Source organism: Elephantulus edwardii, unplaced genomic scaffold (genome assembly GCF_000299155.1).
Source record: "Elephantulus edwardii isolate Elephantulus edwardi_28Jun2011 unplaced genomic scaffold, EleEdw1.0 scaffold00089, whole genome shotgun sequence".
NCBI lineage: Eukaryota > Metazoa > Chordata > Mammalia > Macroscelidea > Macroscelididae > Elephantulus > Elephantulus edwardii.
In genome coordinates, this window is record NW_006399839.1 from 8229087 (window position 1) to 8253023 (window position 23937).

The window sequence follows — 23937 nt, forward strand, 5'->3', positions numbered from 1 at the left end:
AAAAAAAAAAACACAACAACAACAGCATAGAGAAAGATCAGTTGGCCTCGTGGACAGAAAGTGATACTCCCAAGCCAAAGGTGGGTGACTCTAATCCACAGCCCTCAGGCCTGTCTTTAATTGTTTTTGGTGAAACATTCTTCTAGGATGTATAGCCCTGGTGTGTCCACTTGCTGTACAAAAAAACTTGGTTGCTGTGAAGCTGAACACTGTGACACTGATGTGGCAAATGCAAGAATGGTGAACCATGGTGGACAGTGTTTGGTGGAGCTCCCCAATTAAAACAAGCTTGGAAGCAGGAGTGGCATCCACTTCCAAGATAGCTTGTCTCTGGAAACTCTATGAACCTGGAGAAAGGATGAAGGTTGTACAAATGTCCAGGTTTTTCCTTCATAGGGTCGCTATGAGTCACCTACTACTCGAAGGCACTTAACAACAACAACAACATGCTTGTTTTCACCCCACCTTTTTAAGCCCCCATTAAGCCTTTCCCATTACTTTACACCCCCTCCCCACTAACCTATGCTGTCCCAGTGATCCCCCCTCCTTCAACTCAGTCTCCTTGAAGGTGGGGAGGAGGCAGGCAGGCAGACAGACCACTGTGCCCCCAATTCTAACCTCCTTTCCTCTCTGCAGGTGGGTCGGCTATGAGTTCCCGGGGTACCGTGGACGCCAGTACGTGTTTGAGCAGGGCGAGTACCGGCACTGGAACGAGTGGGGTGCCAGCCAGCCCCAGCTGCAGTCGGTGCGCCGCATCCGAGACCAGAAGTGGCACAAGAGGGGCTGCTTCCTCGCCAGCTGAGGGGCGTCCGGGCCCAGGGACTCCGTCCACCCCAAGGACGGCAGGGGCAAGGAGAGGGGGGGTCAACGGCTAGGGGCAAGGAGAGGGGGGGCTCCACCCCTCCCCAGATCTGCTCAATAAAGTCCGGGGTTGGTCCCCCACCTGCTATGCTTCTCTGAGTCCCTTCACTTCTCTTTACAAGGTTGTGTTGTTGCTGTTAGATGCCCACGAGTCAAATACAACTCATAGCAACCCTCTGAACAGCAGATCTGAACCCTGTACTATCCTGTGCCGTCCTCACACTTCCTGACATATTAGAGCCCATTGTGGTAGTCACTGCATGGTTGAGGGTCTCCCTCTCTTTTGACAATCCTCTAACTTTCCCAGCATCCTGTCCTTCTTTAAGGACTAACATCTCCTAGCAACATGCCCGAAGTGTGGGAGGCAAAGCTTTATCATCTCTGCCTCCCAGGAGCACTCTGACGGCACTTTTCCTAAGACATATCTGTTTGTTCTCTTGGCAGTCCACGGGAAGTTCAGTACTCTTCAACATCACAGCTCAAAGGCGTCAATTCTTCTTCTGTCATCCTTATTCACTGGCCAACTCGCAGATGCATAGCAAGCGATGGGAAAGACCATGGCCTGAATCAGACACACCTTAGTCTTCAAGCAACGATGTCCGTACAAGGAGGGTCAGTGACACGTGTAAGATCGAAAGCATTAGGCCACCACCACCACCTCTTGTGTCTCAGAGACGACAAGTAATTTCAAACCTCATGGGATAAAGACGTTGTTGTTAGGGCTGTGGAGTGGGATACGACTCTCAACGACGCCACGAGCAACAGATCCCAAGCTTGCCCTGCTCTGCGCCACCCTCACCATCTCTGACCTGCTCAAGGCCATTGCCACAGTCACTGTATCAATCCATCCATTGAGGGTCTTCTCTTTTTCTGACCCTCTACTTTTCCATCCACATATAGGGCCAGAACCAAAAAGTCTTTCAGAGGAAGAAAGGCTGTTGAGACTAGCTGATAAAGGAATTCAAAAGAATTCTGTTTACGTACCTTTATAGATTGACATTTTCTGGTGGTTCAAATCCACCCGCTGCTCTTTGGGAGAAGATGGGCCATTTCCTTCCGAGTAATTTACAGCCTCCAGAAACCCACTGGAGGGTGAGCTATGAGTTGGTTCCACCTTCACAGCAATGAGAGAGTGAGTTTGCTGGACTGAGAGAATGTTTAAAGATACCAAAGACGATATAAAGGAAAACAGAGGTAGAACTCTAGAAGAATCGGTTTTAAAGTGATAGAAGAACAAATTGACAAAAAGAAATGGAAAAGTAGAAACAGTACAAACCATAAAAATCAGCAATAAATGACAGACACATAGTAAGTCAGGTGAAGAGAAAGATTATACAAAGTAAGGGGTGAGCAGAGAGCTCTTGTGGCCCAGTGGGCAAGGAGTTGTGCTGCAAACCCAAAGGTAGGGGAGTTCGAATCCACTAGTCGCTCTTCCAGAGAGAGACAGCAGTCTCCTTCTGTGCAATTTACAGTCTCTGAAAACCTGCTGGAGGGTCAACTGTGTGTCATTTCTAAGTCGATGACAATGAGGTTTTGAGCCTCAAATAACTAAGGATGCAGAAGCCACAGAGCTCTCTAAGTTTCAGACACTAATAGACCCTTACGTACACAGCCCCACATCGCAGATAATAATAAACATTAACCTACATGTAATGCCAATAATCACATGTGGATACAGAGGCAGGCAGATGAGGACGGCAGCCATGGGCAAATGAACGTGATTAGACCCATGATTGTGCGTAGGTTTGACAGATGATAGCTCGACAGGAGCATATGATATCCGTGTAGATAGTGGAGCCCATGGAGAAGAACTGAGTAAGACTCAATCAAACAGCCTGAGGGAAGGGGTCACTGGTCACGGGACCTTGGGGCCATAGTCTTGGGATAGGACCAAAGTCAATTAGCGTAACGTTGTCCACAAGAGAATCTTCTACACTCTTCATTAAAAACCTTACAGACCAGAGAGCTCTGGTGACCTAGTGGCAAGAAGCTGCACTGCAATCCCAGAGGTACACAGTTTGAGTTCACCAGATGCTCTGCTGGAGAAAGAGGGGACAATCTCCTCCTGTACGTCAGATCTGATTTGACGGTGCACACAAAATAATAAAATAAAATTTAAGAAGTTTACTAAAAGACCCCATAAGATCTTATGGGCCATCAACTAAGATGCAACCATTGGTCTCTTCATGTCTGGGGCAAAGAAGAATGAGGAAGATTATTATCTGTGGAGACGATTGATCCACAGCACTGACTTCTTCCTCCTCAACCTTCTAGCTCCATGTTGAGCAGGCTGCCTCGGGGCGTTTGGGGGCAGAAGCTTCATGAGGGCAGCTGGACTAGCTGACCTCGGACCACCCAGGCTGTGCTCTTTGTTCCAGCATCCTGGGTCTGAGAGAAATCCTGGAGGGTGGAGTGGGAGGGAGGATGTCCACTTCCTCTTCAGCCTCGAGCATACGTTCCAAAAACAAAAGCCTGGACTTCTAAACCAGGGAGAGAGGATGGGATGAGGACTTCTGAACAGGAGGGATGGGAGCAGGGAGAAGGATGGGCAGTCTCCTCCTGTGCGATTAACTGACTCTGCAATTAACCACCAGAGGGTCAACTCTGGGTGAGGTCTGACTCGACAGTACACAGCACAACACATCATAAATTTAGGGACCTCTTGTGGCAATGGGCTCTAGTGTGTCAGGAAGTGTGAGGACGGCACATGATAGGTCAGAGTTCAGATCTGTTGTTCATAAGGTTGCTATCGGCCATATCCAAATCAACAGCACCTAACAACAACAACAACAACAACAACTACTGGTGGCTTAGTGGTAAGGAGCTGCATTGCCAACCTAAAGGCACATGGTTCAAACCCACCAGCTGCATCATAACAGAAAGATGACAGGCAATCTCCTTTGATGTGATTTACTGCTTCTGAAAACCCACTGAAGGGTCAGCTAAGAGTCAGTTCCAACTTGACAGCAAACAAAAAACAGTAACAATTATCAATTAATGAATTTTCACTCCCTCCTCTCTCCCTTCCCATCATGGTAATCAACTAAGAACGACTTTTTTTTTCCCTGTAAGCTTTCTTTAGCTTTTTTGTAATAGTGGACTTCCTCAATATTTGCCCTTCTGTGACTTTTTCACTCAGCACGAAGCCCTCTAGATTAATCTATATTATACATTGTCTTAAGAATTCGTTGTTGTTTCCTAGTGTTGTGTAAAGCATTGCTTGTTCATCCCTTCATCCATGGAAGGGCACTTGGGCATGTTTCCATCTCTTTGCTATTATAAATAATGTTGCGAGAAACACAAGTATGTTTATCTGTACATATTTTATTTCTCTAGCATAGATAACCTAATAGTGGGTTTGTTAGGTGGTATTTCCATTCTCAAGCACCAAAGTGTCTACCTTGGTGGCTGCATAGTTTTAAGTCCTATCAACGGTGTACGAGTGTTTTTTTAATATCTCCATACCCTCGCCAGCATCTGTTGCTTGCTAACACACAACTTCCAATGAAAGACAGAACTAAAAAGAGACTTAACAAAAACAAAAGATCTACACAACACCATTAACCCACTCGATCCCACAGACACAGATATAACATGCCACCCATCAAGAGTGTATCCTGGATTATTCTTCAGTACTCACAAAATATTCTCCAGAACAGATTATATGTTAAGCCACAAACAAGGGTGAATACATTTTAAAACATCAAAATACTAAAAAGCATCATCTCAGATCACAATGATAGAAAATTAGAAATCAACAGCTTGAAGGAAAAGGAAAAAAGTAAATCTATGGAAATGAAATAGCTCCATTTCCATCAGGTACACATTCAGCATCACTACTCTTGTCATGATTTTCAATCTACAAAATTGATGATCTACAATCTTCAAAATCTTCTCTTCAATCTGCAAAATTGTCTTCTAGGACATGAGAAGGAAAGGATATCACTATTGCTTTTCAAACTTCATACACGCTGGCAATGTCATCAGGGGTAATTTGCTGTGCAAGTTCTCTAAGCACTGGTAGCCTAGTGGCAAGAAGCTGTGCTGCAATCCCAAAGGGACACAGTTCGCATCCACCAGCTGCCAAGCTGGAGACTCCTCCCGTGAGATTAACTGCCTCTGAAAACCCTCTGGAGGGTTCAGCAATGGGTCTGTTCCAACTTGGTGGTACACAACAATAACAACAATGCACTTAAAAAAACCCCTCATTATTAACTTAGAAATGCTTTTCAGAGGTCTTAAATATTTGTAAATTGTGTCTTTAATTAAACTTGAGAGGCATTTTATTGTTCCAGAGATTGGACTTCTCTTAAGGAATAACGTCAAACCTGAAGTCTTTTGTTATATTATGTATATCTGCTGAATCATGACCTTTCCTGATAGTAAATGGGAGAAGCTTAAGACATAAAATTGCCATTTTCATAAACAAAGAAACTACTAGGTAATAGAAGAAATAGAAAGTGAAATGAAAAACATCCTTGAGGGGAGCTCTGGTGGCCTAGTGGCAAGAAGCTGCACTGCAATCCCAGAGGCTCACGGTTCAAATCCACCAGATGTTCTGCCGGGAAAGGAGGGACAATCTCCTCCTGTATCAGTCAGATCCGATTTGACCACACACACACACTAATAAAATAATTTAAAAAATCCTTGAATCAAATGAACATGAAAACACAGCATAATAAAACATTAGGGACGCAAAACAAAAGCAGTGCTAAAGGTCAATTTCTAGCAAAAAAAAAAGAGAGGTATAAAAAAGGAAGAGCAAAACTCCAACACTTAACACAACATCTATGGGGGAGGGGGGTGGAAGCAGTAAAAGCAACAAGCAAAAATCCAGCAGTTCTTAACTTACTGTTTTTGTGTACCTTCGAGTTAGAACTGGCCCATAGGTGACCCTCCGGCAGGTTTTCAGAGGCAGTTAATTGCACAGGAGGAGACTGCCCATCCTTCTCCCATGGAGCAGCTGGTGGATTCGAACTGCATGCCTTTGGGATTGCAGCGCTGTTTCTTACCACTAGGTCACCAGAGCTAGAAAGGAAATAATATAAAGCAGAAATAAATGAAAGAGAAAAAGAAATACAATAGAATTAATAAGACTAGAGGTTGCTTTCTGGAAGGACTAATAAATAGACATGCTACAGGCAAATCTAACAAAGGAAAAAGAGAAAGGGCAAATAATATAAGAAGTAACATAATAAGGTCAACTTACAACAGAACTGACTGAAAAGAAAAAAAAAAGATAATGACAGAACATTATAGAGAACTGCACTCTAATTATTTTGAAGAACCCAAAGAAATTAACACACTTATGGAAACATAGACTAACATAGACTGAGGTTGAGTATTTGAACAGACCCATCACAAAAGAAAGAATTGTATGGTCATTAAAAACTCCCAACCAAAGGTAAAGTCCTGACTGGGAGAGCTTCCCTGGTGAATTCTACCCAACATTCAAAGAGCTGACGCCACTACCACTCAAACAATTTCAGAATGTAGAAAAAGACAGAATATTCCAGAATTCACTCTGGGAAGCAAAGGTATCCCTGATACCTAACCTAGGCAGAAATGCCATGAAAAAAATGATAGACAAATATTCTTCACGAACATGGACCAAAAAATTCTCAACAAAATTCTATCAGTACAACCCAACATAGATAATGATTCCACATTCCATTTTGAATAAGGATGACAGATGAAGAATTGATGCCTTTGAGCTGTGGTGTGAAGAAGAACACTGAACATCCCATGGAAGGCAAAAAGAACAAACAAATATGTCTTGGAAAGGGTGCAGCCAGAGTGCTCTCTGGAAGCAAGGAGGGTGACGCTTCACCTCACGTACTTTGGGCATGTTGCTAGGAGGAGAGGGACTTGATGCTTGGAAGGGTGGACGGTCAGTGAACCCTCAACCAGGTGGGCTGACACACTGACTGCAGGAATGGTCTTGAGTGTTTCAGCGTTGATGATAACAGCACAGTATAGGGCAGAATTCAGATCTGTTATAGGGTCTCTATGAGTCATACTCAATTCGATAGCACCTAACAGTAGAGCCAACCGGGACACAGCTTTGTAAGCCTCTTTTTTATTTTATTTTATTTTATTTTATTTTATTATTTGTGTGTGTGTGTGTTTGTGTGTGTATGTACTGTCAAATCAGATCTGACTAGTACAGGAGGGATTGCCCCTCCTTCTCCAGCAGAGCATCTGGTGGATTTGAACTGTGCACCTCTGGGATTGCAGTACACCTCCTTGCCACTAGGTGTAAGCCTCTTAATCATAATCAAACGCACTACGGAGATGAGGTGCTGGTCTTAGGGGCTCAGGATCATGGTTTCTGAACCCACTAATTTCGATTGCCGTAACATAATCCAAAATGACAAAGTTCTACACATCCTACTTTGGTGAGTAGCTACTGGGGTCTTAAAAGCTTATAAGTGGCTGTTTAGGGGGAAATTATTCATTTCTCTTTGTCTGGAGCAAAGAAGAGAGAAGAAAAGCAAAGGTGCATTCAATGGACTGATGGATCATGTGAATCTCCACCTCCAAGAATCTGAGACCCGCAGAACTAGATGGTGCCCGGCTACCAGTGCTGATCATTCTAAAAGTGATCACAGGAGATCATCCTGGATGGTGTGGGTGAAAATGTGGAGCAAAATAATAATTTTAAAAAATCAACACAAAACCAATAGTAGTGGCCAGGATCACTGGTCAGATAGGGCTGGTGGAATCCCTGAGACTATAACCATTAGAGTCCTTTCAGACTTGTAACAAAATTAGTTCTGTAACACAGCTCTCAGCCAAACAAGAAGATGAACAAGAACGCACTTGCTTGTTAGGAAAGTCAACTATACAAAATTACAAGGGCAGCGTGTGCCCAGGGTTAAAGCTCAAAAGGCATAAAGAATAGGATACTCATATTTGTGGAAATGAGAGTCAGAGGGAGGGAGTGGGAAGAGTGCCTTGTGGCTCTTTTTTTATTAATGTCATGAAACAAAAAATGTATGTGAATGTTGAATATAAAACTAATATTGCTCTGTAAATGATCACTCACATCACACAAACAATAAAAAAAAATATGTCAGTTGAGATTCCACCACAACAGAGATCTTTCCTTTGTCCTTGGCTGACATACAGTGGAACTCCTGGATATCTTTGCTGGGTATAGAAAGGAATGAATGAGTGAGAGCAGAGACACAGCCAACTTGCTGAGAATCTTTGGCCTGTGATTTTCTTTGATGAGAGAATAAAAAAGAAATAGGCAGGCATGTTTTGACAACACTGCGATCGACATACATGTCATGAGAAGGAATGCGGGCTTATCCTTGGGCTAGACTCAACTGCAGGCTTTGCACTAGTTGATCCATTTCACAAAAGCTTTAATTGTGACTTGGTTCAATTCCAAGTTCATGAACCTCTTTGGCAGCCACCATGTGTATCTCAGTGAAGGCTTGTGTGTTGCTGTGAGGCTGCACAGATTTCAGCAGATCTTCCAGACTTCCGTGGACTAGGAAGAAAGGCCTGGAGATCTAGTGACGGAAACTCTCCACATCAACAGGAGTGTACTCTGCCACCCATCACAGGGGTTGGGACAGGACCGGGTGGCATTTCATTCTATTGTGCATGAGGTTGTTGTGAATTGGGGTTAAGCTAGCAGTGCCTAAAAGGCCCAGTCCTTGGAAAAAGACATCATACTTGGAAAAGCAGAGAGTTGGTGAAAGATAGAAAGATTCTCAACAGAATGGATTGACACAGTGACTTTAGCAATAGGCTTGAGTGTGGTGGAGATTGTGAGGATGACGCAGGATAGATAGGGAGAGGGTTGCTGTGATTTATGACTTATTGGTACCTAAAAGCAACAATATTACTATTATTCTTCTGTGCTGCCAAGTTGCCTGAGACTCACAGCCGCCCTGCATAAAACAGCTCTGAACCTACCCTATCCTAAGCCAGTCTCACTGATTCCAACACACATAATCCTACTGCCCCAGTTACTGTGTCAATTCATCTCATCCAGGGTCTTCCTCTCCTGTGCTGTCTCTCCACCCTTCCAAGCGTGATGTCCTTCTCCAAGGACTGGGTCCCTCCTGACCACATGCCCAAAGTATGAGAGATGGAGCTTCAAAATCCTCGCCTCCAAGGAAAAACTTGGTTTCACTCTTTCCAAGACAAACCTATTTGTTCTCCTAGTGGTTCATGGTATGTTCAAGACTCTTCTCCAGGTCCACAACTCAAAGGCTCAATCTTCTTCTTTCACCATTAGTCACTGTCCTCTGATGTGTAGCATGTAATTGCGGAGACCATGGCCTGGGTCAGGTGCACCTTAGTCTCTAGACTGACATCCTTGCTCCTCAGCACTCTGGAGAAGTCCTCGACAGCAGACTACCCCAATACAATTTGTCTTTTGATTCATAATTGTGACTGTTACAATATCTGTAAACTAATATATATATATATATACTTATAGGTGGCAGATGGCAATGGCAAGCAGAGTCCCTGGGTAGTGAAATTATGAACAAACTCAATTTCTAATTGAAAGGCTAAGGTTCAAGTCCACCTAGAGACACTTTAGAGAAAGTCCTGGTGATTTATTTCTGAAAAATCAACCATTGCAAACCCTGTGGGGCTCGGCTCTCTAACACACATGGGGTCCTAATAAGCTGAGCTAACTCAAATGCAACTGGTGGAGGGAAAAATGAAGAAGAAGAAGAAGGGTTGGTAAGAACTATTACAGACAGTGAAGCTCTGATGGCCTAGTGGCAAGAAGCTGCACTGCAATCCCAGAGGTACGTGGTTTGAATCCACCAGATGCTTTGCTGGAGAAGAAGAGGTAATAATCTCCTTCTCTATCAATAGTCAGATCTGACTGGATGGTACACACACAAAAAATAATACAATAAAAATAAAAACAAACAAATAAAAGAACTATTACAGACAAAAGAAGCCAGCTAGAGGCTGGTGTGTGTGTATGTATGTGCACATGTGTGTGAATATATATATATTTTTTTTCAGGATGTAAGTATATTTACATGTGCTTGTGTATATTTTTGTGTGCATATGTGTACATATTTATATTTGCAATACGCATGTGTGTGTCTCTTTATGTGTGATCACATTTGTATGTATCTGTATTTATGTTATAATCTTGTGTTTGCATGTGTGGATATGTGTATATAAAGTTATGTACACACATGCCTATGTGTATACATATGAGTGCACCTGTGCATATACTTATTATTGTTGTTTTTAAATGCTGTTGAGTCAACTATGACTCAGAGACCCTATGCACAATAGCTCTGAACTCTGCCCTATCCTACCTGAGCCAGTCTCACTGTCTCCAACACACCTACCTCCATTATTGTGTCAATCCATCTCATCTGGGATCTTCCTCTCCTGCCCTGCCCCTCCAACTCTTCCAAGCATAATGTCCTTCTCCAAGGACTGATTCCTTCAGGCCACATGCCCAAATTATGTCAGACGGAGCTTCAAAATAAAAATTCTTGCCTCCACGAAGCAATTAGGTTTCACCCTCTCCAGGACAGATCTGTTTGTTCTCTTGGAGGTCCACAGTATGTTCAATACTCTTGTCCAGCACCGCAGCTCAAAGACATTGATTCTTCTTCTGTCATCCTTAGTCATTGTCCAGCTCTCTGGTGCATAGCAAGTGATTGTGAAGACCATGGCCTGGATGGGTTGCACCTTAGTCTCTAGGATGACATCGTTGCTCTTCTTTAGCATTCTGGAGAGGTCCCTGGCAACAGCTTTTCCTAATGTAATTCATCTTTGGATTTCCTGGCTGCTGGTGCCAGAGTGTTGATTGTGGAACCACACAAGCTGAAGCTGTTAACAATCTCAGTCTCTTCTCCATGTATATTTGTATGCTTGTGTGTGTGTGTGTGTGTGTGTGTGTGTGTGTGTAGGATGTTCACACCCACCACCTGCTGCTCCTTAGAGCCTTCTCCTAGTCTCAGGCCTGTGATCCCAGGAGCGTGCACCCTGCGACAGTGGGTGCTGGGGTGGCTGGGAACCTCAGGACAAAACTCCTGTTGCTTATCCTCCTGCTCAGTCCAGCACTCTCAGGCTCTTGTCCCCCGCCCCCTCCTTGTCCCTTGCCACACTTCAGCTGACACATGCAAAGCGGATGTCCCCTGGGCCGGCTGCCTGACCACCCCGGTGCAGCCGAATCTGACAGCCAATGACGTGATGGTGCTGATTCACCAGTTTGCAACCAAAAATGACAAATCAATCAGTCTATCTGCTACTGTGACTGCCCCTGCTTCTCCTGGTGAGCCGAGCCGTGCCAGGGCCCAGCCGCTGCATAGGGTTGTCTGTGGCTGTTTTTTTTTTTTTTCAGGAAGCAGATTACCAAGCCTTTCTTCTGAGGCACCTTGAGTGATCTCAAACCTCCGACCTCTCAGTTAGCAGCCGTTTACATTTGCTGTGCTTTAATCCATCCTGTGCTTTCTCTTTGCACACAAACATCCCCCTCTGCTCCTCGCTCTCCTCCTCAGGCTGTGTCGTCTGCCCATCCTTCAGGGCTCCCTCTTCCCAAAACCTTCCCTCAAAGGTCCCTCTGAGGCAGATCCACTCCTGAGCCTATTTCTGAAAACAGAGCTTGGCACCGAGTAGATGTCTTGGGAATATATGATGAGTGTCTGCCTGGATGGAAGGATGGGGCTGGGGCTGGAGTGTAGATGGATGGATGGGTGAATGAGGGTGGGGGTGTAGATATATGGCTGGGTGGAGGGCAGTGGGGTGTGTGGCTATGTGGGTGAGTAGGCACATGAGTGGATGTATGGATGGGTGGGGGGTGAAAGGATGGCTGGCTGGATGAGTGGGTGGACGGATGGACAGATAGATGGGTGGGAAGGTAGGGGAGTGGGCAGATGAGTGAGTGGATGGATAGATGGATCGATGAATTGATGAATGGATGGGCGGATGGGCGGATGGATGGATGGATGGATGGATGGATGGATAGATGGATAGATGGATGGATGGTGACTGTACTCTGGAGACCAGTGATTATCCAATCAGCTTTGACTCCTGGTGGCCCCATGTGTACGCCAGTGAAGGACTGTGCTGCATAGAGTATTCAGTGGCTGGTTTTGGGGAGTGGATCACCAGGCCTTTCTTCTGAGGCACCTCTAGATGGACTAGAATCCCTGACCCTTCTGTTAGCAGCCAAGCTCACTGACCCTGTGTCCCACCCAGGGCCTCTTGGCTGAAGCCCTACCCCCTCCTTGCCTTCTCTTCCCCGGAGCCACTGAGACTTGCCCTGTGTCCACCACCATGCCCCAGGGCCCAAGTGACCGCACCGGTGAACTCCTCGTGCCCCTGGTCCTGGCAGCCAGATGGCTGACGCTTGCAAAGTGGCTGTCCCCTGGCCCAGCTGCCTGACCACCCTGGCGCGGTCCAATCTGACAGCTAATGACATTATTGTGCTGAGACACAATGTCTGTGGGCATTTGCTGAGCCGGGCCCCGGCGCTGGCTTAGTCCAGCATTCTCGCTCTGCTTTCTGTGGTAACCCAGCGGTCACGCGTCTTGGCTCCAGCTCTTCTGGGGAAGGTATAAAGGCCACCGCCCGCCGGACGGGCCTCACGGGCACTCGCGGGGGCTGGTGTCACTGGTAAGAATGCCTCTCTTGCTTGCCTTCATCTTTTCTCTCATTCTCTCTCCTGAGACAAACCTGGGTTCGAATCCGGGCGCCTCTGTTTTTTGACAAGGTGCCTCTGGGAGAGGACTTGAACGTGCTGAACCTCAGTCTTCCATCCTGTGAAATGGGGAGAGAGCTTATACAACCTCGCAGGCTGGGGGAGGCAGGAATAGAGGTACTGTAGGGTGATGGTCTGGTGCCGTGCCTGGCACGTAGTGAGGACTTGAGCACTGGCTGTGTTACTAATTCCGGAATGGAGTGTTTTTGTTGTTGTTAGTTGCCTTTGACTTGCGACCAACACGCAGGGACTCTGTAGACGCGAAGGAGACATTGTCTGCTCCCAAGTCATCTCCGCGGTCATCGGCTGGTTTGCTGTGGTCACTGAGTTTGGCGTTCTTTCCCATCTAAAGGGGACCCACTCTCCAGCTCGTTCCCAGACGATGCTATGATCCATTAGGTTTCCTATCAGCTAATTTTCGCCCATGGATCGCCAGACCTTTCTTTCTACTGTGCCCTTAATCTGAACGTTCCACTGAGACCTGTTTGAGGCGACTCTGTGGGTATTTGAGGTGCCGGTGGCATTACTTCCAGCAGCCCAGCAGCCCACAAGCCACCACAGAAGGACACCTTCAGACAGGGGGTAGAAATGGCCCAGTCCGTCTGCGTCATTTTACTGCTGAATCGAACACAGGGAGTTTGCAAGGAGAAGGGTTTGAACCAGTGAGGGATAGTATTGCTTTGTTAAAGTCCACAGACAGGGCCAACCCCAGGGAAGAGGCATGCCCCTAAGCAACTGGGGTAGCTTGCAAAGCTAGGGAATTCCTTGCTGAGAAAAGCCATTCCAGGTGCCCACAGCGTCACGCGTTCCACAATCGAATTCTCACCACTGCTCAGAAATTCTATTAGGAACTCTACTGTGGTCCCGGTTACACAGAAAAGGAAACTGAGGTACAGGGAAAGGTTGCGACCGGCCAGGGAGGGTCCCCGTGCTGATGAGCTGAAGTGCTGACCTCTGAGCTGGCCCCGCCAGGTTTGCCTTTAGTCAGCTGGTGGCTGAATGCAGGTAGGTGGACGCTAGGGCTTTAAGGCAGCCCCAGAGGGTGGGCTTATGAGGTGAGGGAGCAAGTGGGGCGGGGGGCTCACATCTGCCAAACAGGATTTTCGTCTCCTCTCTAGCCCAGGAAGAAACGCAGTCTGACTTGCTTTGGGGAAGCGAGAAGAATGCAGCCATTTCCCCTATTTTATTGAGGTTCTCAGAACCCACAAACACACCTCATTGATGACGAGTCAATTCAGAGCCAAGACACCTTTGTGTGTTCACCGAGTAACACTGAGCCCTGTAGAGTTTTCTTTTTGGCCACAGTTCACCAGGCCTTTATTCCGCAGCACTGAGAGCACAAGCTGTTCCTGCCACCCAAGTGACCCTGCTGTTTCCAGCAGCTGGCTCGTGAGGTCCCACTGTTATACCTCTGCTTCCTTTCAATGTAGAGTCTCACAGCACATGCCCTCCTCGCCCTCCTCTCCTTGATGGGGCTGCGTGAGATCAATGGTAGGGAGGTACTGGGGAAGTGGAGAAGCGTCCAGCAAAGAAACCTGGATGAAGAGGGGTGCAAGGGGTGCAGGAGAGTGTGAGATCTCAAATGAGTGCCACAGTCAGCAGACATGGATTTGGTTTGTTCCGTGCTATTTGCTTTTAATCCAGAAAAATCTTTACTGAGGTAGAAATCCTGAATTTGAAGCTCTCTGTGTTCTGTGTGGCTTACTTGGCTGGACCAGATGAGGGGTACCTGCCACTTGGGACCCTGTGTTAGCACGAGCTTATCACTACTTGCCTGGTGTAGACCACACTTGTTCTGTGTCTTTTTGTTTTGTTTGGATGTAAAGATGTGAAGCTAATAACAGACCCAAGAATTGTAGGATTGTAGGATGAGCTGAAAGCAGGGAGAGAACGGAATTCGAGCCTCAGTGGAGTGGCCCCCGAGCTGCTCTCCAGGTGAGGACACCCAAGATCAGGGCCAGTGCTCCTCACTGCTGGCCCCCTGCCTTCCAGGTCATTCCTGCACAGGGACGCCCACCATGGCCTCAGACCACCAGACCCAAGCGGGCAAGCAACAGCCCCTCAACCCCAAGGTAAGTCCCTCAGAGGGTGGGCAGGCCAGCACTGTACTTCTCAGTTTGCCTTTCTGTAAAATGGGTTGGCACTTTCCATCCTGGGCTTCCCCTCCTGGCCCTTCTGCCTCTCTTGGCCTCTGCCTTCCCCTGAAGGGGTGGATTCGAAGGCCATAACCGAAATATCCAGGTAATGCCCACCAACTTCTGGCATCAGTGCCTGCAGGCTGACTGCCCCTCACTTTATTATCCATGGGAGCTACCCAGCTGCAGCCCGAGGTAGGGTGATGAATGAGGCAGGAGATATATCCAGATCAACACCTGTGAGGCTGCCAGACTTAGAAAAAAACCCTTGACCTTGCCCTTCATAAGACAGAGAGTCAAGGGACTTCCACCACAGGGAGGTGGTGATGGGGCAAAGAAACGGGGCCCTGCCCAGCATCTGACTCAAGGTGTGTGTGCCCTGGAGTGGGCGTTTCATCCTCGGCAGACTGACTTCCTAGAGGACCTGCTGTAAGACGGTAACCATAGATCAGATTTCCAGAGGTGAGAAGGTGCACCCAGCGCAGCAGTCAGGGAAGTCTTCTCGGAGGAGGTGGTATCTGAGCAGAGACCTGGGTCCCATGAGGGAACAGTTATGTGCGAATTGGCTTGGGGATGGGGAGGGTATCAAAGCAGATGGAACAGCAAGTGAGAAGGCCCTGCTGTGAGGACCAGGGGGGTGAGGGACAGCACGAGGCTCAGTGTGGGGCCTTAGAGTCATTGAAAATGTTCTGGGATCCAATATCAAAAAGGAAAAGGAAACCGATAAGATTAGTTTTCCTGTTGTGTTGTGTGAAACCCCTTATATACAAAATCTGAGCATTTTAACCTGCAGTCCTTGTTAGCGGCCATTGAATCAACTCGGACAGGCAGCCACCCGATTGGACAACAGACCAAAGCCCTGCCCGATTCATGTACCCTCCTGACAACGTACTTATGGGGATGATTTTTTTCCAAGCCAACTCTTAAAATTCAGATGTGCATTTTACATAGTTAAGTGCCATCGAGTTGAGCCCGACTCCTGGTATCTCCGTGTACATCCAGAGCGCGTATGTTGGTTTTATTGGACACTGTTGAGTCCAGCACAGTTTACAGCGATGAGCAACAGACCTGAACGCCTTGTGCCTTCCTCATCATCTCTGACTCATTCGAGCCCGTTGCTGGTTCCACTGTCAGTCTGTCTCGTCCGGGGTCTTCCTCTCCTTCGCTGACCCTCCGTCTTTCCAAGCATGATGTCTCTTTGCAAGGAATAGCCTCTCTTAGCTACGCGTCCAGAAGGCACGTGGGGAATATGCATCTTCACGTGCGAGAGATTGCAGCACTGTCTTGCTCTGTGCCGTCCTCACAGGCGCTACTGCACTTGAGAGCCCAGTGCTGCAGTCACCCTGTGAGTCCATCTCGCCAAGCATCTTTCTCTTGTTCATACATTTTCTTTTAAATTTATTACATATTGGCATATAGGAGAGTTGTGGTGGTGGTGGTATGTCTTTGAGTGGGAAATGACCCGTAGCTGACCTTCCAGAAGGTTTTCTGAGACAGTAAATCACACAGGAGGAGTTTTCCCATCCTTCTCTCATGGAGCAGCTGGTGGATTTGAACCTTGTGACTTGGGGATTGCAGAGCAGTTTCTTACCACTAGGCCACCAGAGCTTCCTTTGTTCATGCATCTTAATCTGAGCTACTTGGATATACGCAACGGCCATTTGTAGCTAATGCCCACCATATCCGACCGCCAGCTACCATTGAGTCGATTCTGACTCTTACTGACCCTCCATCCGGTTTCTGGAGGCTCTAAATCCTTACAGGAGGAGGACTGCCCATCTTTCTCCCAAAGAGCAGCTGGGGGAGGGATTGTATAACAATTAAAGAACTTTTCTTTTACTTTTCAAAACGAAGGCTGCATAGCGGAGTGGACCTGGGGGGAGGGATTGTATAACAGTGAAAGGACTTTTACTTTTTCAAAGAGAATAAACTGGGGCGGGGGGGAGGACGATGAGGTTGGGCAGGGAAAAAACGCAACAATGAATAAATGGAAATCCAAAGTCTCTGTAAACTTCCATTAAAATTAATTAATAATTTTTTTTTAAAAAAACAACGAGCAGCTGGTAGATGTGAGCTGTGGACTGTCTCAGACAGTGCACGATTAAAGGATTACGTAGCATGTGTACAATTTTCCAACCATCAATAGAATAGGAAGAAAGACCTGGCAACCTAATTCTGACATTAACCAATGAAGCAGACTGAGCAGGTAATGTTTCACGTCAGCACGAGTTGTAGTCAACTTGATGGCCTCTAGCCAGGGAGAGTTTTAACTTTCATTCTGTGTTAATATCAATGGCAACAGCCATAATAATAATAATAATAATAATAATAATAATAATAATAATAATAATAATATTGAGCACCTGAGTCTCTGAGGCTTCCAACCGCCTGGAGAGGCTGACCTTGCCTTCTGTAGCCCTATAATAATCCTCGTCTGTCAAGACGAGGCTCTCACTTCCAACCTCGTGACCTTCCACAATAACCTTGCAACAGAGGTGGGCGGCCCATTTTACAGACCAAGAGATTGAGGCTCTGAAGAATCAAGTCACTTCCTAGCGTGACGCAGCTGGATGCAGCTGGGGAAGTGACAGAGCCCTGGGCTGTCTGCTGACCTCATCGGTGGCTTGGTCACTGACCACGAGGACCGCATTGAGCCCCTGGGATTTGTCGCTGAGCCCCAGTGAATCTGTCCCTGCCTTTGTCTGGCTAATCCGCAGCCTGGGAGAGAAGGAGATGTTTACCCAGCCCAGTGCTGACCATGTGGGTTCTGTGTTCATTCCAGAGAGGTAGGTCCTTGCTGTCAGTGGTTGCAAAACCTCGGCTGGATATTCCCGCTGGATTCAGAAGGTGGCCAGACTCTCAGACGGCTCTTGGCCATGACCTTAAGTGAATCTTGTCATTCAGCTGGGTGTCAGGGCCCTGATGGGAATCCTGCCAGGTCCTCAGTGTACGTTTATGAGAAGACCAGAGGCTTGACTCCTCTTACAAAACATCTCAAGGCTCGGGGGAGCTCTGGTGGCCTAGTGGCAAGGTGCTGCAACTGCAGTCCCAGAGGCACACAGTTCGAATCCACCAGATGCTCTGCTGGGGAAAGAGGGGCAATCTCCTCCTGTACCAGTCAGATCTGATTTGACAGTACACGCACACAAAAATAACAAAATTTTAAAAAAAAAATCTCAAGGCTGAGGCCATGGGGGCTTAAGAAAGGGCATGGTGTTATGGAAGATGTCAGGGTAAGGCATGTGTATGAGGGGCACTGGCTCTGTTCTACCCTGCTCAGAAGCCCCTCAGAAAGTGTAGTCTAGCACATTTCTGGTCCTCACATGCTCCGTGGCAGCTTTGACGGTCCCTGAGAGCTGTTAAAAGCTCAACGTTTGGGGCTGCACCCTAAGAAACAGAATTTTCTTACTATCCCAGCTGCCAGAATTTGAACTGTGCTGATCAGAGGCAAACAGCCTCAAGGCAGCTTCGCCACTGAACACTTGGGAGAGGCAGACCCTCAACAAGACAAATGGACACAGTGACTGTCACGATGGGTCTCCAGAGATGCTGAGGGTGGTGTTGGAGAGGGCAAGGCTCTCCTCTGTTGTTCTTAGGGGCCGTTGTGAGTCTTAGTTGATTGGATGACACATCACAATAACAACAACAAAAGAAGTAATCATATCCTTCTGACACCAGGAGCAAATATTATGTATTCACCCTTTTGCTCCCAAGTCCTTCTAACATCCTGGTGAGGGAGGTACAGCCTTTATGTCCCATTTTACAGATGGTGAAATCAACACTGAAGAGCTCACCACTGGTGCATTGCGCCATCACACCGGCCGCCTGACTGTTGGGTTTGTCACTGGGAAGGGTTAGCGCCCTTCAGTGTTAACCGGGGCCCCTCCAGCTCCATGACCCTACTCATCAGTATGAGAATGACACTCCCCTTCTTTTTCAGATCATCATCTTTGAGCAGGAAAACTTCCAAGGCCGCTCTCATGAGCTCAATGGGCCCTGCCCCAACCTGAGGGAGACTGGCGTGGAGAAGGCCGGCTCGGTCCTGGTGCAGGCTGGACCGTGCGTACCTGGGATCACGGGCTGGACAGGAAGGGGCTGCTGGGCTTAGTCCGAGGGTCTGCCCTCACTCTGCTTTTCTGGCTGTGGAATCAGGGAACCAGGCTTTGGGGATGGCCAGAGCGTGGGCTTTGTGAGTCAGATTGAGCCTGGTGGGTTTTAAAGCTAAGCTCTACTCCTTGCTGGGTAGGAAGCTCTGGTGGCTTAGTAGTAAGAAGTTGCACTGCTAAACCAGAGGCAGGAGGTTCAGATCCACCAGCTGCTTCATGGGAGGAAGATGGACAGTCTCCTCCTGTGTGATTTACAGCCTCAGACACACAGCTGTGAGTCTGTTCTGACTTGACAGCACATAACAGAAACAGCAACTTCTTGGGTAGGGAGCTCTAGTGGCGTAATTTTCAGGGAATTGTTGCCAAAGGCAGTCACTCTGGCAGTTCGAATCCCACCAGCCACTTTCCAGGAGAAAGATGGGCAATGTTACTCCTGTGTAATTAATAGCCAAAGAAACCCACTGGGCGGGGTGGGGGGGCAGATGTGCATCAGTTCTGACTTGATGGCCAGGAACGTCCCTCTCTGAGCCTCAGTTTCCTTCAGTGCAGCATGAAGGTGACCCCACCTACCTGAGGGTGCAGAGTGGGAGCTCACAGCTTTGGGGCACATGCTCCCCACTTCTGTATTTGTTGTGGCTGGAAGCCAGCCAAGCCCCAGAGTTCTGTGTTCTGTGTGAGGGGTCCAGCTGTGGCATCACTGTTGAATTCAGAGGTGCCTGTGTGTCCTCAGCAGGAGTTAAGGTGGCGCAGTGCTTAAATGCATAGCTGCTAACCAGAAGGTCAGCAGTTTGAATCCACCAGACTCTGCAGGAGAAAAATGTGATACTGCGCTTCTGTAAGAATCTACAGGCTTGGGACACCTCTGGGCAGACCCACTCTGTTCTATAGGGTCACTATGAATCAGAATCAGCTAGATAGCCGTGGGCTAGATCCTTGGGAGGGGCTGTGATGATGCAGTGGTTAAGCACTTGCCCATGAACTGAGCTCGGAGACTCAAGCGCATTGGTTGCTTCTGTAAAGATTCACTCACCACTTTCATTGCCATCTAGAAATTCTATGTTGTTGTTGTTGCGTACCGTTGAATTGGAGCTGACTCGTAGCTGACCCGCCAGCGGGTTTTCAGAGAGAGTGACTCTTACGAGGAGAGATTGTCCATCCTTCTCCCAAAGAGCAGCTGGTGGCTTTGAACTGCTAGCCTTTGGAATTGCAGCACAGTGTTATTCTATCCCACAGGGTTGCAATGAGTAGGATTTTAGACTCAACAATGGGTAGTTTGTTGTGGTGTTTTTTTTTTTATTTTATTTTAAAAAGTGTACCCTTGTTAGGGCTGGAACGAGTCGCAGGAGCTGGGGGCCAACTTGACCTTCTGTCTCTCTGTTTACGTCTCGATCACAGCTGGGTGGGCTATGAACAAGCCAACTGCAAGGGCGAGCAGTTCGTGTTTGAGAAAGGCGAGTACCCTCGCTGGGACTCATGGACCAGCAGCCGCAGGACAGACGCCCTCAGCTCCCTGAGGCCCATCAAAGTGGTAAGTAAGCCCCCTCCTCCCACCTTCCTCTCCTCTCCTTGCTCCTTTGGCATCAGGGAACTGGGGACCAGGAAGAAGCTTCCCCTCTGGCCTCACCCCCCTTCTGATTGCAGTCCTTTCACATTACTGAGCCTCAGTTTCCTCGTCTGTAAGATGGGGCTGTTAATACCTCTTGCCTTAAGACTGTGTGTGCTTGGTCTGAGGCTACCACGTGGCACCATTCTAACCAATCAGGTGCTTTGGAGTTGGCATCAACTCCTGGCGACCCCACGTGTGCCGTGCGTCAGAGGAGACCCTGAACTCAGTGAGGTTTTTTCAATAGCTGACTTTTTTTAGGAGCAGAACACCAGGCCTTTCTTCTGAGGCACCTCTGGGTGGAAGTGAACACCCAGAAATGGGCCTGCTTAGCTCCTGAGTACATTAACCACCTGCACTACCCAGGATCACTAACAACAGTTGCAAATATTCAAAGACATTTGGAGTCGTGGAAGAAGGGGGATAGTCAGCTCTTATGTAGACCAGCGTGAGTTTGGGGATGCTTCTTTGATCTTGATTTTTGCTAGTGAGTGAACTTTGGGCCGGCAGAGGACCCAGCCATGCTCTGTCTTTCCCTTCTCCAAACCTCACAAGCCCGTGGGTAATCCTGCCTAGAACTTGCTCAACCCTGAAGGACATAGAACTTAGCATCCTATGACCTGGGTTCATACGTTGGCCCTGCTGCTCTCAGCTGGCTAGCCCTGAGCAGGTTCTTTTAGCTCTCTGAGCCTCAGTTTTTCTCTCTGTTAAATGGGATAAGGGATTGCCTAAATGATTAAACAAGTGAGAAGAATCTTGGGACACAGACCAGGAGGAGGATGATTTTAGGGGGCTGTGGGAGAAAAGTAGACCATCTTATGAACTTGCTGGAAGTTAGAGATGTGATCCAGTTCATTTCCACATAATGCCTGTGTGTGTGTGTGTGTGTGTGTGTGTGTGTGTGTGTGTGTGTGTGTGTAAGGGGGGAGAGAGAGAGAACGCGCGAAAGAGAGCATGTGCACGCATGCAGGTCAAGGCCACCCTCTTTAAGAGTGAAAATAGCAACAGTGAATGACTGGAAACCCTAAGTCTCTGTAAACTTTCATGAAAATTAATAAAAATTTTAAAAAGAGGGAAAATAGAGGTTCTAGACGGGTCCTTGGAGAGGGACATCGTGCTTGGGAGGGTGGAGGGACAGCGCAGGAGGGGAAGACCCTCTATGAGATGGATTGATTCGGTGACTGGGGTAATCGGGATGGGTGTGTCAGAGGCGGTGCGGTTGGCGCAGGATAGAGCAGGGTTTAGAGCTGTTGTGCATAGGGTCGCTATGAGTCGGAAACGACTCGATGGCACATAACAACAACATAACAACAAGGTGGAGAAATGACATTTTCAAATATTCCTTAAAGGGGAATAATCTAGGAACACGTGTTATGTGCAAAGGGCCCAGTAGGAATTGACCAAGTGTGACCACAGTTCCCTGGTGCTTAATGGGGATTCTGGAAGTGGGTGCATTGCATTGTGGGTGGGGTGGGCAGCCCTGAGTTTAAGGATTTGACTGGAAGGCCCACCTGGGCTCCTAACTCACCCTCAGGCTTGCCCCCCACAGGACAGCCAGGAGCACAAGATCATCCTCTACGAGAACCCCAACTTCACAGGGAAGAAGATGGAGATTATTGACGACGACGTACCCAGCTTCCACGCCCACGGCTACCAGGAGAAGGTGTCGTCCGTGCGGGTTCAGAGCGGCACGTGAGTACCCCACCCTGGCACACAGCTCTGGGGTCCTAGCTCCTGCCCTGCCCAGACTCACACTGGTGGTCTCCCACACGTCAGAACACTCTACAAAGTCCAGTGGAGAAGTGGCTTGGACACTATCAGCAAAAAGCTTCCCCCTGGAGCAGTTCTTGCCTGGGGAATAGGGGAACACAGGTCTTAGTGTCAGCCAAGGTGCTAGACAAGTCAGTGATGGAGGTGGCAGGCTGAGACAGAGGTGGGGTTGGGGGGAAGGTGAGAAAGGAATCAAATGGCTTTAACAAAACTTTGAGAGGCAGACTATTCAGCTGACTTGCCTGGAACTGTATGAGTTTCCGAGTTCTGCAACAGGAGGGCGCCCTTTTCAACAAACGGAATGCCATTGGCACGTAAGCCTTGAGGACTTTACACTGTGAAAATTCTGGGAATCCATACGTGGATTTTGGGAAGTGAGGTGCTAGGAAAATCTAGAGGGTAATAAATGGGTTTTAGGCAGTGGGGTGCTGGACCTGCTTTGACCAGCTGATAAACTGTCAGGGGCTACTCCATAGGGGAATGGTGCTGGTAACGCACCCAGAAGGCTGTGCCTGTATAGTGGTTTGAATCCTCCAGTGGTTCTGAAGGAGATGGAGGGACAATCTCTTCCTGGGCAAGTTACAGCCTCAGAAATCCAAAGGAGAGTCAGCTGTGGGTTGGTTCTGAGTCCCCAGCAATGAGAGAGAGAGAGAGAGAGAGATGGGGAGAGAGAGAGAGAGAGAGAGAGAGAGATGGGGAGAGCGCGCGAGAGAAAGAGAGATATTGAGATTGTTCAATTAACCAGCAGAGAGAGAGAGAGAAATTGTTCAATCACTGGTATCCTGAAGTCAGCCTTTGGGGAAGAACTTATACCATCGAAATTGCCAAATAGTGCCAATCTGGCACTTTGCCTCATCTGTCACCCACTTCTGCCCGCCCAACGCAGGGCAAGTTTACTAGCACCAACAGGCTCCTTCAGTGTTGCTGGACAAATATCTGTTTCTGTTCCAGCCTTTGCTTCTCTCCAATAGATAACTAGGAGTGAGGGACCCTGATGGCGTGGATTATAAACATGTGGGACTGCTAATGCAAACATCATCGGTTCGAATCCACCAGCAGCAGACCGGTGGACAGTCTCCTCCCCTAAAAAAAAAATAAGCTTTAGAGGGTAGTAAGCTCCCCATCAAGAGAAGGATTCCAGAGGTGTGATGCTCTCCCCCCCTCCCCGCTCAGTTCTGAGGGACATGATTTGGGCTCTGCTTTCCCTGATGGCTCCCCTTCTCAATCTCCATCTGTCTGTCCCCCTCCTGTCTGTCTCTCTCCACCTTTCCTCTCTGTCCCCGGCCCTGCAGGTGGGTTGGCTACCAGTACCCTGGCTACCGTGGGCTGCAGTATCTGCTGGAGAAGGGAGACTACAAGGACAGCAGTGACTTCGGGGCGCCCCACCCCCAAGTGCAATCTGTGCGCCGCATCCGTGACATGCAGTGGCACCAACGAGGCACCTTCCACCCTTCCAACTAGTCCCTCGACTCCCCCTTCCCAGGGGCAGGTCTGCTGCCCAGGATTCTTCCCCAGGATCCCTGGAGAATGAATAAAGTGTGACTCGCAACCTTTTGGCCACAGTGTTTTATATTCCCGGTGAGAGAGGGGCTGGTTTGTGCGTGCGCGAGCGTTAACATGTGTGCGTGTGCGTGCATGCGCGTCATGTCCAATTGTTGCTCATTGCCATGAAGCAGAACACGACTAATAGTGACCCTACGAACAAAAGACCTGAAGCCTTTCTATAACTATCATCGTTTCTCAGAGTTCAGAGAG

General features: G+C 48.0%; 2 protein-coding genes across 2 annotated transcripts in view; both read left to right on the plus strand.

Annotated features, from left to right (window-relative positions):
• The window catches only part of CRYBB3 (crystallin, beta B3), a 27734-nt gene extending 8261 nt beyond the window's left edge, over window positions 1–19473 (plus strand). The window contains exons 6-7 of the mRNA XM_006890465.1: window positions 637–807; window positions 19462–19473. Of these exons, the coding sequence (XP_006890527.1) occupies window positions 637–802 (166 nt within the window). The 3' untranslated portion in view covers window positions 803–807; window positions 19462–19473. The remainder of the gene's footprint in view (window positions 1–636; window positions 808–19461) is intronic.
• On the plus strand, window positions 12468–23732 carry CRYBB2 (crystallin, beta B2). The gene is made up of 6 exons (XM_006890464.1): window positions 12468–12483; window positions 14561–14640; window positions 18644–18762; window positions 20205–20337; window positions 21962–22104; window positions 23475–23732. Exons 2-6 carry the CDS (start codon window positions 14587–14589, stop codon window positions 23641–23643), a joined length of 618 nt encoding a protein of 205 aa, XP_006890526.1. The 5' UTR covers window positions 12468–12483; window positions 14561–14586; the 3' UTR covers window positions 23644–23732.
• Window positions 23733–23937: the final 205 nt, after the last annotated feature.